This window comes from Penicillium angulare, assembly GCF_028827245.1.
Source record: "Penicillium angulare strain IBT 27051 chromosome Unknown utg000004l_segment0_segment0, whole genome shotgun sequence".
Classification (NCBI taxonomy): Eukaryota; Fungi; Ascomycota; class Eurotiomycetes; order Eurotiales; family Aspergillaceae; genus Penicillium; species Penicillium angulare.
The window spans coordinates 2,259,234-2,275,738 of record NW_026623163.1 but is presented as its reverse complement, the minus strand read 5'-3'; the positions used below and the strand labels follow the sequence as shown (position 1 = coordinate 2,275,738).

At 47.8% G+C, this 16,505-nt stretch overlaps 5 protein-coding genes across 5 annotated transcripts; all 5 read right to left on the bottom strand.

The window, feature by feature from the left end:
• Positions 1-720: 720 nt before the first annotated feature.
• On the bottom strand, positions 721-2,530 carry N7478_004787 (uncharacterized protein; the record flags this gene model as incomplete). Its single annotated transcript, XM_056921001.1, has 8 exons — positions 721-807; positions 871-986; positions 1,051-1,078; positions 1,140-1,343; positions 1,402-2,092; positions 2,148-2,220; positions 2,285-2,298; positions 2,370-2,530. 8 exons carry the CDS (start codon positions 2,528-2,530, stop codon positions 721-723), a joined length of 1,374 nt encoding a protein of 457 aa, XP_056779038.1.
• Positions 2,531-5,057: 2,527 nt separating this feature from the next.
• On the bottom strand, positions 5,058-6,773 carry N7478_004786 (uncharacterized protein; the record flags this gene model as incomplete). The annotated part of the gene is made up of 1 exon (XM_056921000.1): positions 5,058-6,773. The coding sequence occupies one exon, from the start codon at positions 6,771-6,773 to the stop codon at positions 5,058-5,060; it is 1,716 nt and encodes a 571-aa protein (XP_056779037.1).
• Positions 6,774-7,242: 469 nt separating this feature from the next.
• Positions 7,243-9,627, bottom strand: N7478_004785 (uncharacterized protein; the record flags this gene model as incomplete). The annotated part of the gene is made up of 2 exons (XM_056920999.1): positions 7,243-9,343; positions 9,416-9,627. The coding sequence occupies 2 exons, from the start codon at positions 9,625-9,627 to the stop codon at positions 7,243-7,245; spliced, it is 2,313 nt and encodes a 770-aa protein (XP_056779036.1).
• A 1,317-nt stretch (positions 9,628-10,944) lies between these two features.
• On the bottom strand, positions 10,945-14,416 carry N7478_004784 (WD repeat protein; the record flags this gene model as incomplete). The annotated part of the gene is made up of 6 exons (XM_056920998.1): positions 10,945-11,193; positions 11,254-11,440; positions 11,501-11,589; positions 11,656-14,080; positions 14,232-14,310; positions 14,380-14,416. 6 exons carry the CDS (start codon positions 14,414-14,416, stop codon positions 10,945-10,947), a joined length of 3,066 nt encoding a protein of 1,021 aa, XP_056779035.1.
• Positions 14,417-15,382: 966 nt separating this feature from the next.
• On the bottom strand, positions 15,383-16,485 carry N7478_004783 (putative mitochondrial carrier protein (Pet8); the record flags this gene model as incomplete). Its single annotated transcript, XM_056920997.1, has 2 exons — positions 15,383-16,363; positions 16,426-16,485. 2 exons carry the CDS (start codon positions 16,483-16,485, stop codon positions 15,383-15,385), a joined length of 1,041 nt encoding a protein of 346 aa, XP_056779034.1.
• Positions 16,486-16,505: the final 20 nt, after the last annotated feature.

Here is a 16,505-nt window from a genome sequence, read left to right as displayed (position 1 = left end):
ACCGAACCTGGAACCAATCATTTGCGCCCATTCTTAACCGACTGGTTCCATATTAGGATAAGGCTCGTATTAGATATAAAAGTGAAGTTCTAGAGCCTTGCATGTATCAAAGATTTCCAAAGAGGAATATTTGGATTTACACAATTTTCCTTCTTCATGAGGATAGCTTACATATGCTCTTCAGGGCTGTGTACCCTATATCTTGGAGTATTTGGAGGATGAAGCAGCACTGTACCCAACGCCATAGACATGCATTTTATTTAGAAACTTGGCTCAGTTTTTTATCTTGACGATCTAGGTGTTCGGTTTTGATATAATTGGAAGGTATATTTTCAAGCATTGAAATAAACAAACTGGCTAGACTAAGTGGGGAGGGATCTACTGTATATTGTACACAGTATGGGCTTGATGGGCCACAGTGGGCTACATGACACGAAAGCGGGTACATATAGCCAGTCGGTGGCTCCACTTAGCAATACATATTCAAGTTGAAGCCATGATTAATCTTATACTGTGAATACAGAAGTGCAAAACATATGCATAGTAGGTATGATCGAATCTAAAATGCAACTCTATATATACAAGCTCTAAGGTTATGCTATCCAAATTTATTCACACACATTTTCTCCTTGCCTGCCTCGCAGTCTAGAAGATTGAACCAAAAAGTGCACGTCCAGCGCTGATGATATCCATCACCTGGCACGTTAAAATATACTATATTTAAATGGCATTGCTAGCGCATGTCCAGCTGGCGTTGGCCGAGCTATCGTGGATCGACTTGCCCGAAACATACAGACCCAGACCACACTATTTTAGTTAGTAAATGAATATAGGTTCCTCGTAATGCGCGATTCGAAATGTATAACTCACAATGGCACAAGCAATTCCTAGAATCGCGAAGTTGACGAGAGTAAGGAGGATTTTCTTCCATGTAGAGAACCACTGACCCTTGTTCATGAGCAGCCAGAAAATGGCAGGGAGACCGTCTTTGTTAAGGTTAGTATGTTTTTCTTCTTTTGAAATGATGATCGTGATTCATGAGAAACTTACAGCTAAACCAACTGCCGAAAAGAGCACTCTGTACGGAGAAAACCCACACGTTAGTAATGTACAATTTGGAAGGTTCAAAAGGAACATACAATCAAACTCAATAGATCATTGAACACTGGAATCGACTCTGCGATGATCCAGGCAATAGTCCAGGTGCTGAGACAAATGGCAACCCAAGTACCTGTAGCCAGGAAACTCCTTTGGTGCATGTGGTGGGAGCGCTCGCCTCTGAAGATTCGGACATAGATGTATTTACAAGCGACATGGCCGAAAACGACACCGGCAACAATGACCTTTGTGATGTTAGCTGATATTCCCTTGATTAAGGAACTTTGGAAAGGATTCAAGTACCGTTGGAATGGCTAGACCGTATACAACTCTCTTCATAACGGGACCGGCAGACGACAAAGCGGGAGAGGAGACGTCTGGGCCGGCATAGTGGTAGATGACCATGGCTGAAACAACGTACATGGTTGTGTCGACGACTTGGAGCATGGCCAGTGACTTGGGGAATTGGCGAGGGTCCTCCATCTCTGAAATGATACCGAAGAACGAAACGTGAGCGATGAAAGCGAAGACGATGTTTGTAACGGCTAAGAAACCATTTTGGAAGCTGGGGGCAGCGACAACATCGTTCTGAACATTGTCTGGGGTTTGGATGGCGACGGAGATCATTGTAACGATGGTGGCAACCAAAATGCTGACAGCAGAGATGGTAGACATCAAAAATACCTTCTCGGATGTACGAGGAAGGGAAGCAATACCACATGCAACCAAGCCGACAACTCCGAATACAATGGTACATGTTCCATGGTTAGTGATAGTATTGAATGTCACGGTGAAGGTGAGAATGTGGCTGGCCATCAAGAAGATAATGAACAACAGCTGGCCAACATAGCAAATCTCTCGTCCGATCGGGCCCATAAGAAGTTCACCAGCATCACCCATACTATGCACTTGAGGGTAGCGCAGCTTAAACTGTCCGCAAACATAGCCTGTATACCACGAGATGCCAGACAATCCGAGAATGATGATAAGCGAGCTAGGGAAAGATCAGCATTTTCGTATCAATCGCGTTCATACCAAAAGCTTCTTACGGGACAATGCCGAGGGTTGCCACGGCTGAGGGAAGAGACATGATTCCCAATGAGATATTTTCAGCGACCATCACTAGAAGCTTCGGTTAGACAACAATACATTCATAATCGATTTCGGATTGATAGTGGAATCTTACGCATGCCCGCTTGCCTGTATAAGTGTCAATATATGCTATATCATGATCTGATTTGATCCAAACGGCTTAGGCATTGAGAACTTACCACCACTTCATGACACGATACTTGACTTCTCCGGTTTCTTCATTTCCAAAGGGGTCATCTGTCGGAGGAGCTTTTTCGGGGTATTTTTCTGCTTCTCCCATATCATCGTATACATCAACCTCCGGAGGCGGGCTTGCACGAGACATCTCCACGGTAGTCATGATGGCTAATGGTCGATATGGAGACTAAAGATCTGAATACCTAGATGAGAAGAAGATGAGGAAATCAAGATGCCAAAAGTCGCACAGCGTGGAGGTAGTCCGAGATAATCGACTCGACCCATTTTTTTCTCTTCTTGGCGTGTGGCGATAGGTAGTTAGGGTACCGGTAGGGTACATTTCTGGTACGGCTGTTTTTCAAAAATGTGGGGATTTCGTTCCGCAGGTTTCAAATGCGGTGAAATCTGCATTGTGGAGAAACTAGGTTCTACGAATCACGCTGGGGGCTAAGATTGAATTATGGAGTAACGAACAGTTGTGTTGAAGGAATTTGTTGGACGCGTTCCTGCATTCTTCTGTGGATCTTTTCTCCCGCGCCTACCGAGCACACCGAGTGGCTAAACGGGCTGCTCGACATGTATCTTATCCCGTAAGATACTGGAAAGTTCCTCTCGGAGGCTCCACTTTCACGCCCGAAAGAAGAAGTTAGATTCGGTGGCCCGATAAATGAGCATGAAACCCCCGTCCCCGACTCATCCCCGGGCCGGCGCATATAACCGGCCCGGGTGTCAACCCCCCGGGGCCCCTCCATTTGGCCACATTTTTATCGAATGTTAGCTAATATTATATGCTCATTGAATCATCTATTCGCTGGAATGAGATAGTTGAATCCGGGGGAACTTGTATTCCGGAGTATTGGGATTCTAGAAGCCGGGTAGAACCCCGCAATCCTCCATACGTTTTATTCATGTGCAGAAATGTGCGCACCAGGAACGAGATATCCTCCAGAAATAGTCATCATATCAGTAGAAATCAGTGGACCTGGGTACGCCCGGCCCGTTGCTGAACAGCTAAATCTTCAAATATACGTCATACCTGCCAAGTGGGTATATGTATGTATGTCAATTCCACGACGACGCTTATCGTTTTTACGGAGACTACTTGATATCTGGCCTAAAAATCGGACATTGAAGACGAAACAGTATATGGATAGAGATCGCCATGACAAATTGCTCACCATACTTCAGATAGGAATGCAAGACTTGGTCTCCACACAGCGGGATTAATTTTCATTGATAACATTCCATATCTAACTCTGAAAGCTGCTCTATCACTATCAGGGTAAAGTTGAGCTTATGAATCCCATGAATTACTAATTACTATCCCTAAAACAATCATCAAGAAGCCCAGTGAATCAGCAAATCCAAAAGACTGAAAGAAAACAGGCGGAAGGTTACTGAAATAGATTTAATTTTACCAAAGCCAGGACTTACCACTGGATCTGGATGACATTTTCTTCGTGGCTGTCTTCTTTTTACTCTCTCCATGCCGTCGGAGAGCTTGATACACATGGATTGTAACAAGAACCCAAAAGAGTAAAAACGATAACACGACATGGACGGCGAGGAAGAATGAAAGTATCTCGAGAGAAGATGTAGCACATTGCTCAATTGAACTCTCTTTTTCGGTTTCGGGGCCGTAGAGTCCACTGGATATTTGGAGATCGCTAGACTTAGTTTCCTCACTAGAATGAACTGATCAATATCTGCACACAAAGATGATTCAATGAAGCTTACACATGGGTAGAGCTGGTTTGAGTGCTAGGCCTGTAAATAAATTTATTATCGTGAAATGTGAAGAGCGAGGTATAGACTTACTGGGAGCCTTGGCAGACTCACACCAGGCCGGACTTTGATAATTGAGAAAACGGGATCGAGGTTCTATTTGCAAGCACGCAGGGTTATTTGATAGTTTCTGGACAAGGATACTCTATATCTACTCACTATATGCCTTCGGAGAATATGGTCTCGCATAATAGCACCACTCAGGCTGCCATCGCCGAAACTTTAATGTTGGTTAGTTGGAAGCGGCAAATCTGGATAAATTCCATGAACCTACTCCTCAAAGCCACAATATGGACACGCGGTCATGCAAGGTGGAATATTCTGTTCTTTTTAGTGGTGATGCTAAATTGGGGGAGGGAAGACATTCAGATCTTACCAGGATAGCGTTGTTTGTGGGAAACCGCTCTGGTGGATTGTGATCTTTACATCTGCAGGTCCTGTGAGGTGGCTTCCTGTGTCCACTTGTCAGCGATATTGTTGCATGAAAATATCAAGCATCCAGTACTGGGAGTGGCAATCTCACAAGAAGTGTGTCGGTGGAGTATTACCCTTGACGCGCCGGTAGGCGGCAGACCAACGCCCCCCGGTATCATCTCGCACTATATCCTCCATGTCTTGTAAGTTTTGTTCAATCTCGATGATCGATGGCTTCGGATCAGCAGTTGAGTAGGTGAGAACAGGCGAGGAAGATGAAAGGTGAAAGAAGGAAGAAAGCCCTGGAGGAGCGAATAATTTTCATCTACAAAACATAAGTTTGACCTCATTACGTTTATCGGAGCGTTCCAGTTTGTTCAGCTAGGCATCTTGACAAACGACTAGTATACATGACGACAAAAAGGCACTAAAGCTGCAAATAAAACGAGTTTGCCAATAAAGTCTGCATATTCATGTATGTATAACATCATTTAAAGACAGCTGTTTCTGGAGCAACATTTTCCTTCATTTGAAGTCTGCAAAGTATCATTCCGGCAGAAGCATGAAGAGGTGATAGGAACATCAGCGACTGCCAGCGCGATCTTCAACTGTGGTTCAAGGACCCTAGCCTCCGCGTGGCGACCCAACCGAAGCAAACACTCGTGATATCCCTGCAAAGCCCAGACATTGTTCAAATGACGACGCGCACGAATAACACTATTATCAAGTCCCAAATCACATCGATATTCAGCAGCTGCCTCTTCGACATGACCCTGTTCCAACAGAAGAGCTGCATAGGCATGACGACTAGGCTGCATCCAGCTCCATGGCTCGCTATAACCTAGAGCATCTTCCAAAACAATAGAGCGACGAAGATGTTCAAATGCCTCTTTATAGTTTCCACGACGGTACTCGATTTCACCATCCAACATGGCAGATGCAATATCAAGTACATCCACGCATTTATTGGGAAAATCAAGACGGGTTCTGGGGATACGTTTTGCTGCCTCACCGTACAGACTGCGATAGCGTTCAGCTTCGGGAACATTACCAGTAGCTGCGGTCGCGACACCCTTGGCGTAATATGTAGATGCAGTGGTAACGCAGTAGAGCTCCGTATCTTTGGGAATGGGGAGAGCGATAATTTCATCCCACATTCCAAATCGAATCATCACATGGGGGCGTACAGACATGAAGAACTCGCTGAAGTCCGGCATTGATTTAAGAAGCTCCTCAGGAAGAGTAGCTTCCATGCGATCGACAGCATCTAGAGCAACGCGTTTTTGGCCCGCGAACATAGCTGCATAAATCAATGTGTGGTAATTATGCATGCGATAGATGGAGTAGAAGTTCATTGCGCCCTCTTCTTTTAGATACTTCTCGTCTGCGATGGTGGCACGCTGGTTCGCGAGAACGCCAGCTCGATAATCGCCGACCAACACATCCAGATGTGAGGGCATGTGGTTTGTATGTCCAGAATCTGGGACTAGACCTCGGAGGTAGTCCGCCGGAACTAGTCCGAGCTCTGGCGTGGAGGACATCTCAATTAAGTGAATATAATAGTGCAATAAACCAGGGTGCTGGAGCGCATCTTTGTGTTTAAGGGCTTTTTCCAAGACATTTTTCGCTTCCAAGGTGCGAGTACCTGGATTAGGCTCTCCTGTTTCCAAATTCCAAAGTTTCCATGGTGTGAGACTCATGATGGAGTCTGCATATAGCGCCGCTACGTCAAGATCATCTCCGAAGGCGCGATAGGCCGTTTCCATTGCGTCAGCATAGGCACGATTTTGAGCAGCATATTGCTCCATGCCTGCAGGCTTATCACTAATGAAACGAGATTGAATCGCAGTAATGAGTGCCTGTTCAATTGGAGTTGCGCTGGGAGATAGATCCAATGCTTTGCGTGATGCTTGGTATGTGCGTGCCACAATATTCTTTAGATTTTCACCAAAGAATTCCCATGATTGATTATAGTTTGGACCAAGGGCATAGGCAAGGCCCCAGTAGGCTATGGCACACGACTCATCGTGAGCGATAGCTTGTTCGAAGCATTTGGCACCTTCCGAGTGGTTGAAGGAGTAAACCCAGGTAAGGCCGCGATTGAACCACACTTGGGCTTCCGGACTGTTGGTAGTGACCTTACGTCCAAAGGTGCCTACGTTGAAAACATAGTCTGTTCGTTTGGCCACTGGTGTGAGCTCAGCCATCTTGAATGGAGATGAGGGGAACAACCAGGTCAATCAAGTTGAGGTAGGAACGGATTGCCACTTGAATAGACAAATGGGGATGGAATCAACCCAAAAGTAATTCCAGACCGCTGACTTACAGACGAAATTGACTAATCCGAAAAGTCCCCGCAGAACAAAAAATGGGCAGCCTGTCAGGTGAGTTGGGTTAGATTGTCGGCCCCCAAACGATTACGATGCAGCTTTGTTCTGTCCAACCATCGGGTTCCCCGCTGCCAGTGAGGGGTTACCTCGGGATCCAACTACCAAGGCTTCTACAACAATGATCATTACGATAGTAATGGGGAGCAGTTGACAAAATTGCCAATTTGTTTTTCTGATTTTATTTTATTTTTCGTTTTGACATTCATAAATGTAGAACAAAGCATTAAGTAATTAACTGCATGTATATGTATGTACTCTCCTATAGCGGAGGGATCATGGGGAGAAATTAATAAACATAGGCCACAACAAGAAGGGCCAGTCCGCAGAGCAGACTAGAAGAGAAAGTGAAAGACCCAGAAGCTCCGTTGAAAGCAGCAGGGCTGGTACCGGCTGGAGATCCAGCGGTGGAAGTAGATCCAGACGAAGAACCTCCCTGGGGAACAGAAGAAGAAGAGGTCGAGAAGCCTGAAGCGGTGGGCTGATTGTTAACACCGCTTGAAGGAACGGTAGTACCGATAGCCCCAACACCTCGGCTGCCCGAGTTCGAAGCTCCGACGGCAGTGACGGTCAAAACTTCAGTTGCAATAACGACGGTCTCGCTTGCGGCAGATCCGGTAACTGTTGCAACGATAACGGTAGTAATGACCGACTCAGTGCCAGAGGCCTCAGGGCCGGATCCAGTGGTTTCTTTGCCAGTAGATCCAGTGCCAGTAGATACAGCACCGGTGGGTGCAACGTTGGTGTATGACGGAGCGGTAGGGATACCAGTCTCTGTGGCGGTAACAGGGCAAACGGTAGTATAATCAACAATAGTCTCAGTGGTAACATAGGTCGACTTCGCGGTAGCAGGGCAATCCTTCACAGAGGAAGGACAAGCGGTGACGGTTGAAGTACGTGTAGTGAAAACAGTGGAGGTAGTCATTTCGGTAGAGCCAGAGCCATTGCCGTTGCCTGAGCCTCCGCCTGGCTGTGAACCGGTGGAAGCAACACCAGTAGGCTGGATACCCTCAGTAAGAGGGCAGACAGTAGTACCCACAACGACGGTCTCAGTTGTAAGGTAAGTAGTGCGCTGACGGGCAGGGCAGTCGGTGACACTGGCGGGGCATTCAGTGATGGTGCTAGTTCTGGTAGACAGAATTGTTGATGTGACCCCTTGGGGAGGTGTAGATCCCGTTGTAATGGAGCCAGAAGCAGAGATAGTGCTTGTGCTTGTGCCGGAGCCGGAGCCGGAGCCAGATTCAGTGCAAGTGGTAGTGGAACCAGAACCAGAGGTGTTAGAGCCGGAGCCAGGGCTGGTGTTGGATCCAGTGTTAGATCCAGTAGTAGTGGAACCGGAGGCAGAGACGGTGTTCGTGCTAGAGCCGGAGCCGGAGCCAGATTCGGTGCAAGTGGTAGTGGAGCCAGATCCAGATCCAGATCCAGAGGTGTTAGAGCCAGAGCCAGAGCCTGTTGTGGTAGAGCCAGAAGCAGAAATGGTGCTTGTGCTGGAGCTGGAGCCAGATCCAGAGTTAGAGCCGGGCGTAGTAGAACCGGAGCCGGAGCCGGATTCAGTGCAAGTGGTAGTAGAGCCAGAAGTAGAGATGGTGTTTGTGCTAGAGCCGGAGCCAGTGTTGGAACCCGAAGGAGTCGACGAAGAGATAGGAGTCAACGAAGCAAGAGGAGTAGAGTGGGGCTTCGCAGTGGAGGAAATCGGACGACGGCTCAACGAGGAAGAACGGATAGGTGACGTTGTAGGACGGCCGGAGTGAGGAACAATGGCCGAAGAAGAAGAAACACCAGCTGGGGCGGACGGGCTAGTAACAGGAGTCACGGTCGAAGAGGCAACATTGGTGGATGAGTGAATCACAGGCTTGGAAGAGCTAGGAGGAACACGAACGGAGCTCACGACAGAGGAGCTAGAGCTCAACTGCACTGCGGAGGAAGAGGCAATATGCGAGGAGCTGGCACTGCTAGAGGAAACAGCGCTGGAGGAAGCAATGCTAGTTGTGGCAATGGTAGTTGGGGTAACAACCGGGGGAGGGATGCTGGTCGTGCAAACGGAAGTTGTCTTGAGAGCGCGAACGTTATCCACCATGAAGGCATTCAGATTGACATAGTTGCAGCCGAAAGTGACGTAGAGGTTAGCGGAGGACGAGGTTGGCGTCCAGGATGTAGTCAATGTTGACCAATCTGGGTTGATAGATGAGTAGAAGACATGCTGCTCGTCAATCCATGAAGTATAAGAATTTTGAGCAAAACCGAGCCAACATCTATTCAATGCCGTGCTGGGGGTACTAGTGAGGGTCCAGGCGAATTTGAAGTCGACTTCTAGGGTGTATGTCTCTCCAACTTCGAGGTCAGTGAGCGGTTGCTCCAAGTAATTGTAGTTGTAAATGCGAGGAGCCTCGCTAAATAGTATTGTTAATTGAGCCCTGTCATTTCCTATTTGAAGATAGCTGTAGATAGGCTTGCAGACTCACAGATAATAAGTTCCATCAGAAGCACCTCCCGACTCGATCTCTCGGCCATAGGCTGCAGCGACCAACCAGTCGGTGATATCCCCGGTTTCGAATGATGGGTTCAGGAGTATATTGGTCTCCTCATTGACGCAAGTCACAGTTGCGTATCCCGAGCTAAATAGTGAAGCCGAGAAAAGCAATGTGCCGAGAAGGTGGTTGGTAGTGGGCATCATCTTGAAAGATGGACGTAAAAATACCCAGGAACGAATGTGATTGAGAATAAAATCTCTAAAACGAATAAAAGAATGACTGTATTTAAGAGAAACAACAACAACACAACGAGTAGCAATTCTAACAAACCTAAAAACAAGAAAGTGCTAGAAAAGGCTTCAAGAACCGACCCTCCAGGCTATATACTCCACGAAAGAACACCCCTGCAAAATGACAACAGGGACAAAAGCCTAATCCTCCACCTAGCAAAGCATTGCGGCTGATTTTTTCCGACACATAGACAAAGCCACGAGGTATCGAACCAATGACCCCACGCTCTAATCACCGAAATCAAGTATCCAGCACATCAAGCGAACGCCAGACCCGCATGTCTCAGTAAAGAATTAGCAAAGCCCGATAACAGCTCGGATAAAAAGTCTTCTCCGCTAAGCTACCGGCCGGGGCCGAATCACATCACTGCCTGGTTAATCGGGCACGCCGAAAGGATAGTTAAAAGTAACTGTCAATCGCACGATCTGGGTCGCCAGAAACTACTGGATCGGGGGGATCAGTGGACCCGGGACCAGGTTCTCCATGTGGTGGAGAGAAGGCTAATAGGCTTTTTTCGTATTAAGAGACCCTGGCCATTGGGGCCTGGTGCTTTTGCCAGGCACACGAGGGCTCTTATTGCTGGAAATTACGCTGGGAGGCGGGCACTAAGGCAAGCCAATTCACTAGTGCAAATCGGATTCGGTTGGGCTGACGTTCTGGAAGTGCAGTCATGCGAAGCGAGGGCGGCGTTTAAAGTGACACATTCTTGATTTGAGCTTTATTTTACTCGGTACTTTGTGCATCTTAGCTTAAATTAGAATTAAAGCCCTGAAGCTCGGATTCATAGTAACTATTTAGGTAGATTATTTATGTCCACGAGTACCTACCTGGGGCTTGAACTTGATAGGGCGGATTTGCTCCACTTGCATCCATGGATTATATCAAACGGATGCAGTAGATAGCGATCTCAACTTCGTATGTACAGTACAGACAACATCTCAGATCTACATCCAAATCAAATACTCTGGTAAATGAAAAGCAGTAAGTAGTATGCCGAAACCAGGGAATAAGTGCATGTAGGAATAGGCATATCAGCAAAAGCAGGGGTATCAGAGAGCATTTTCCATATGTACCCAGATCCATCCCTCGCTCGGCCAAACGAAAGAACTGCCCACACTAATCGTCGCTAGCAGATCCAAAAGCTCAAGATCAAGCCATGAAAAACACAAAGAAACAAGACTGCTAAGAGAAAAGAAACTGCCCCCCAGGAAGATAAGACGAAAAAAAACTTAAGTTACAACCGACCCAGACACTGATCCTGAGTTCGTCATCGAATGAATACTGCCAGGGGGTGCATGGTTGTCCCCGTTTGGAACTCCAGATTCACCGTTAGTGCCATTGGTCTCGACATTGTTAGTCAGGTGTGGCGGTGGTCGAATTTCTTTCTTGCCGTTTGGCCTGTAATGGAGGATCATGTCACCAGACGTACGCCAGAGATGCGAGCGCATAGTAGCCAGAGTCATGTTTGGTGGACAGTACTATGTAATGTTAGTCAGGGGTAAAAATTGAAAGGATCAAGCCATCAAGCCATCACAAACAATTTTCTGGCAGTAGAGCTCGAGGTACTCCTCCGGTGGCATTCCGTCCTCCGGGTCCTCAGCGTTTTGCGGATCGATGCGCTCAGCCACGTAGGCTAGCACCTTCTTGGCACGGAGCATGCGATTGGCGTTCAGCCGGGAATTGTTGTTGGGATTGGGAGGAGGCGGGCCTCCGCTTGCAGTCGCGCTGTGGCAGATTGCTTCGTTAGTTTATAAGCCAATGATATGTCATAGAGGAGGGTCTTACACTTCGGGCTTCACCACTGGCGGCACGGACTCATCGAATGGTTTTAGAACAAATGCGATCTTGACCTGTTCCTTGAATGGGATTTGGTTCTAAAAATGATAAGTTAGTAACGGCCAATGAGGAGATTAATCGCGTCAAAAGGAATAATCACATACCTTCAAAAGCAATTCACCAAGCCAATGCGGGATGGACTTTTCTAAACGCTCGATTTCTTCGCCAATGCGACCCACACTTCCTCTGTACAGATCCGAAGCCACTGCGGTATCGCCCGTTTCCTCTTGAATAAAGACAGCAGTTTTTGAAGGGATGTAGAGACGAGGTGTCTCACTCAACGGACTAGGGGTGATAGCCGTCGCCAAGACACGGTTTGGACTTGAAGCCAAAAACTCATCGTATTCATGGCGAATACGATCAATAACCCCACTGATGTTGGGCTCGTAAACCTTCTCCTCTTTAATAGATGACACTTCAGATTCTTCGACCTTCTCTTCTTGAATCGACGGCTTTTGATCCGTAGATGTCCGGCCCAGTTTCTTGATATCGCCCATTCCCATGCGGAACTTCTTGCCAAATAATGAGCTTCCTTTCTTACGCTCCTCCTTATCAGGTTCTGAGGGAGACTGCGGGAGTCCGGATTGTGAATTGGCGTCCGAGGGAGACATAGGCGCTTTATCATTATCCTGCGGAAGTCTCGATGTGAAATAGTCGCCGGATTTATCGGAGAATGAAGACGGTCCAGCATCAGGAGGCGGGTGAGAAGACGGAATGGCATCTGTGTCTGGTTCAAAGTTCGGGAATGGGGAGACGCTACTCGCCATTGAAGTACTCATATAGTTCGCCGAGGACGGAGTTCCAATGTTGATTCCGAACCCTGAGGTATTGGGACTTCCTGGAAAGTCTACACCCGGGCGTAGGGTCAACGTGGAGGGATCTGAGATTGGAATGCCAACGCTACGAGGGATGTCATCGCCTGGGGCTGAAGTACTGATAGGGTTGAGCCCAGCCAGTTCTTCGGCCTTTGCTTGCGCAGTTTCACGGTATTCCTCATCGCGTCGGGTTTCCTCATCAACCAAGGGAGCAAATAGCCATCGCAGAACCCATTTGCCAAGGTTGATTCTTTGGTCGTCTCGGAATTGTTCGAGGTCCTCATCTGACAGACCAGCCTCGTCTGCATAAACCTCAGCATCGAAGCAGCGATTGGGCTCTAAAATGACAGAGAGTCTTCCAGTACGGACGTCAATAGTACACCAGTGAGCGATGCTCTCTGTTGTATTGATTTCGTCCGCCACATCCTCGAGGTGACGTTTACCAAATGCTTGCACGGGAACACATTTGAGTAAGTCCCACAAAACAATGTCTCCGGCAGAATCTTGTGTAAGAGTTCGCTTTCTATCGTTCAGCATTAAGCACTTGATCAACCCATGCTGCCCTTCGATACTCTCCTCTGGTACTAAAGAGATAGGAGCTGTCGATCCCAGCTCGCCCTCCAATCCTGGCTCAGGAGTTTGGACACCGGATGGAGTGCCCGCTAGCAGAGATGAAGTTGCCGATAGTTGCAAGATAGCATTGTAAGGAATACTCTTTAGCTCTTTATCGGGTTTAGATTCGGGTTCAGGTTTGGTCGCAGCAGCAGAATCAATGGTGCGTCCAGGAGCCGGCTCAGATTCAATCTCAAGCGTAGTGTCGATGTCCTTCCAACGATTGATACTCGACTTGGGAGTAGCCGTCCAAATATTATCGCCACAAGCGGCAACCTTCACAACACCTTCATGTTCCTGTAGAGCGGCGACACAAACGCCCTGTTCCATATCGGAAGACTGCCGTGTATCGGTCTTAGCAACCAATCCTGAACGATCACTGGAGTAAAAGACTGAAAGATCCGGATGATCAGAGTAAAGCGACCAAACGCTATCATTATGCATCGTAAGGGTGTTCATGCAACGACCAGCAGTGAGTGACCAGACTTTGATAGTCTGATCGGAAGATGCAGTCATAATAGTATCACCACTCTGATTGATCATAATATCGCGGACATTATCCGTATGGCCCACAAACTTGGTCACCAATTTTCCGGACTTAGGATCCCATACTCGGACAACATTCTCCGGTCCACCACTAGCTAGCACCGAGGAAACAGCACCAAGAGCATAGATAGATCCCTTTTCAGTCTTATCATCGCCACAGGCATCAATGCTCAAGATTTCTCCGCAGCCATTCAGATCCCACAAACAGATTTTATGATCAAGGCCACCTGATGCGACCCAGCTAGCTTGGCCACCAGGGCTAGCCAGCGCCTTCACGTAATCTGCATGTTTACCAATGCGTTCGGGAACCTCAACTGATTCGGAATGCGGTCGCCAAAGCCGTACAGTGGTATCGGAAGAGGCGGATACAAGAGCGGAATTGTCCTGAGTTAAGACGATATCGTTGATCCAGTGGCTATGAGCCTGAACCTGAGTTTTAAAACGAGTCGGACCGGGCTGTCTTGTCGCATTAGAGAATGGATTCGAAGGATGAAAAGGAGCTTGTGGGGGGTTCAAATCCCATGAACAGATCACACCGTCGCGGCCCGCGGAATACCTGGGGAAAAGGGAAGACGTCACATTAGAGGCTGTACAACCCACGTGGTTTAAGAATGGAGGCTGCGGGGGAAGAAAGAAAGCACAACAGCTAAGCCGTGACAGACTACTCTTCAACCTGTTCTTTCACCAAAGGACAACGAGCGACTTACAAGATGGAGTTTTGCTGGTCAACGGCTAACCCATTCACTCCGAGCCGGTGCCCACCGGGGGCATCAGGCAGCGGCAGCACTGTAGTATCCCAGTCAGCACAACAATATCCAGAAAACCAACACTAAAAGAACTTGGAAGTCTTCTCACCATAAGTGACCCTCTGGTGGCTCAGTTTCCGTGCCATACATGCAGATTGGGGTTATGTGGCAGAGGCAAATTGCGGAGGAGATGCGGAGCTTATCTGCCTCAATCGAGGCCGATCACTTGCGCTTTTTGGTGGGGACAAGCAAGGATGTACGTCACGGGTGAGTGTGCTTATTTTGCCGATGATCCCCCAGAACAAAGCACAAAGCACGCGGGGAGAAATAGAGGGGCAGTTGGAGTGATTTAGAAGTGGAATTGATTGAGGACGGGGGAATGGGAGGTGATATGTAAATGAGGGGAAGTTGGAAGAGCCGCCAGGGGCATTTCGGTTCACGACGCCATAGCGCAAGTGGTCGGGTGTACTCCGGTCGTATCACCTGTTGCTTTGAGCGTTGATTGACCGTTTTACAGGGATAAATTATCCTATTATCTGACATCATCTGATGCTTACATCTATAACGATTATCTTAATTTCAATATCGTTTGAAATCTATGGTAAGTAGATGATTCTATACATTTCGGATGCTTGCTATTGCTTGGCCGTTTATACTTTAACCGCGGGAATCAACATTAGAGTAACAGGCTCACTTACGTTTTACCACAAAATCATTAGAAGAAAGAGGTAAATCGAATAGAACAGTTCTTAATGTATCTATTTACTTCGATTATATCTTCTACGATGTTAGTGGTCCTTATATGTCGAATAGGAAAAATCCGGTTAAGACCGGATCATTTTAAATTAATATTAATCATACAATATCGACCATGGAAATAGCACCTGACAAATACAGATCTGAAATAATATATCGAGTCGTACTCAGGATCAAGCTAGACTAACTTTGAGAATAATAACAAGAAGAGAGACCATGCATATGTGGGGAGTAGGTATCATTTGTAGTCACTTTTCTTATTCTAAATCTAGTAGTATGTACCAAAGATCCTCTAAAGAACAATAATAATACAAGACAACTCCGGAATCTACCAATAGCATTCATTCATCCATCCATCACTCCTGCTCCTTCAACTCCCTCCTCCGCTCCAAGCTATTCCACGCCCACTGATAACTACCCAAAAACACAGACCCCCCAATACCAATCCAAGCCACTCTTGGCCCAATCCCACGCCAGAAAGTACCCATCCCCTCCTGTGCAATTCCACTAACAATCTCCCGAATTCTAACCGGAGCCCCAACCTCACCCCTCCTAGCAAGCATAACGCGCGTCTTAATAACATCCAACGGAGTAGTCAAGCCCGCAGAAATAGCACCAGCCACACTCCCAAACATAGCACTTGTTGAGGCAGGAATCTGCGTCTCAGAAATAGACGTCGCACCGGAAATAGGCTTCAGATACCGCTTGCCATATGCCTCTTTCATAGACTCCCACATCGTAAACTGGATGACTGTGAATGGAATCTCGCGCGCAATGGTTATTCCAGCGCCGCGGTAGAGTTCTCGGAATACCTGGCCGTATCCGCGCTTCGGTGTTGAAGAGGTAACAACATTTACTGGGCCGGATATCAGGGTTGCGTTTGTACCTGCTGCCGGAGGAAAGGGTGGTGGTGCGGCATGACGAAGTGATAAAATGTCCTTTAGAGCGAGGAGGGAAGAGCCACCGAATAAACCGGCCTGGGCACGTTGCTTGATTACTTCTGTAGGGACGCGGACTGCGCAGGCTGCGACTTCACCGAGAGAAGAGGCGAGGGAGTGCGTGAAGATTATGTGTGACCGGGATGGGGTATCGGTGGAGCCCTTCGGGGGTAGGAGAGAGCGCTTTACGCCGTCGTAGACTATGAAGAAGGATGCGGCGGAGGGGGCAGAGCCGAATAGGGCAGATGGGAGACCTGCGTATATGCCGCGGACTGTTTGGCGGAGGGAGAGACGTGGGCCTTTGGGAGCGTTGGGGTCGCGTGCTTTTTGGAGACGGGTTTTGATGGTGTCGAGTGGGTAGAGGGAACAGTCTACTGTTAGACCTGCCACTGCGCCGGACTGGGAGGTTCAATTGGTTAGAGGGGTTTTTTGAGGGGAATTCAGTATGGGTAATGGCTTACGAGGAGGGATCTTGTCCATAGGGAAGAGACCAAGGCCTCGCCCTCGGGTTGTTGGGTCATGACGGGTGATGTGTCGGGGT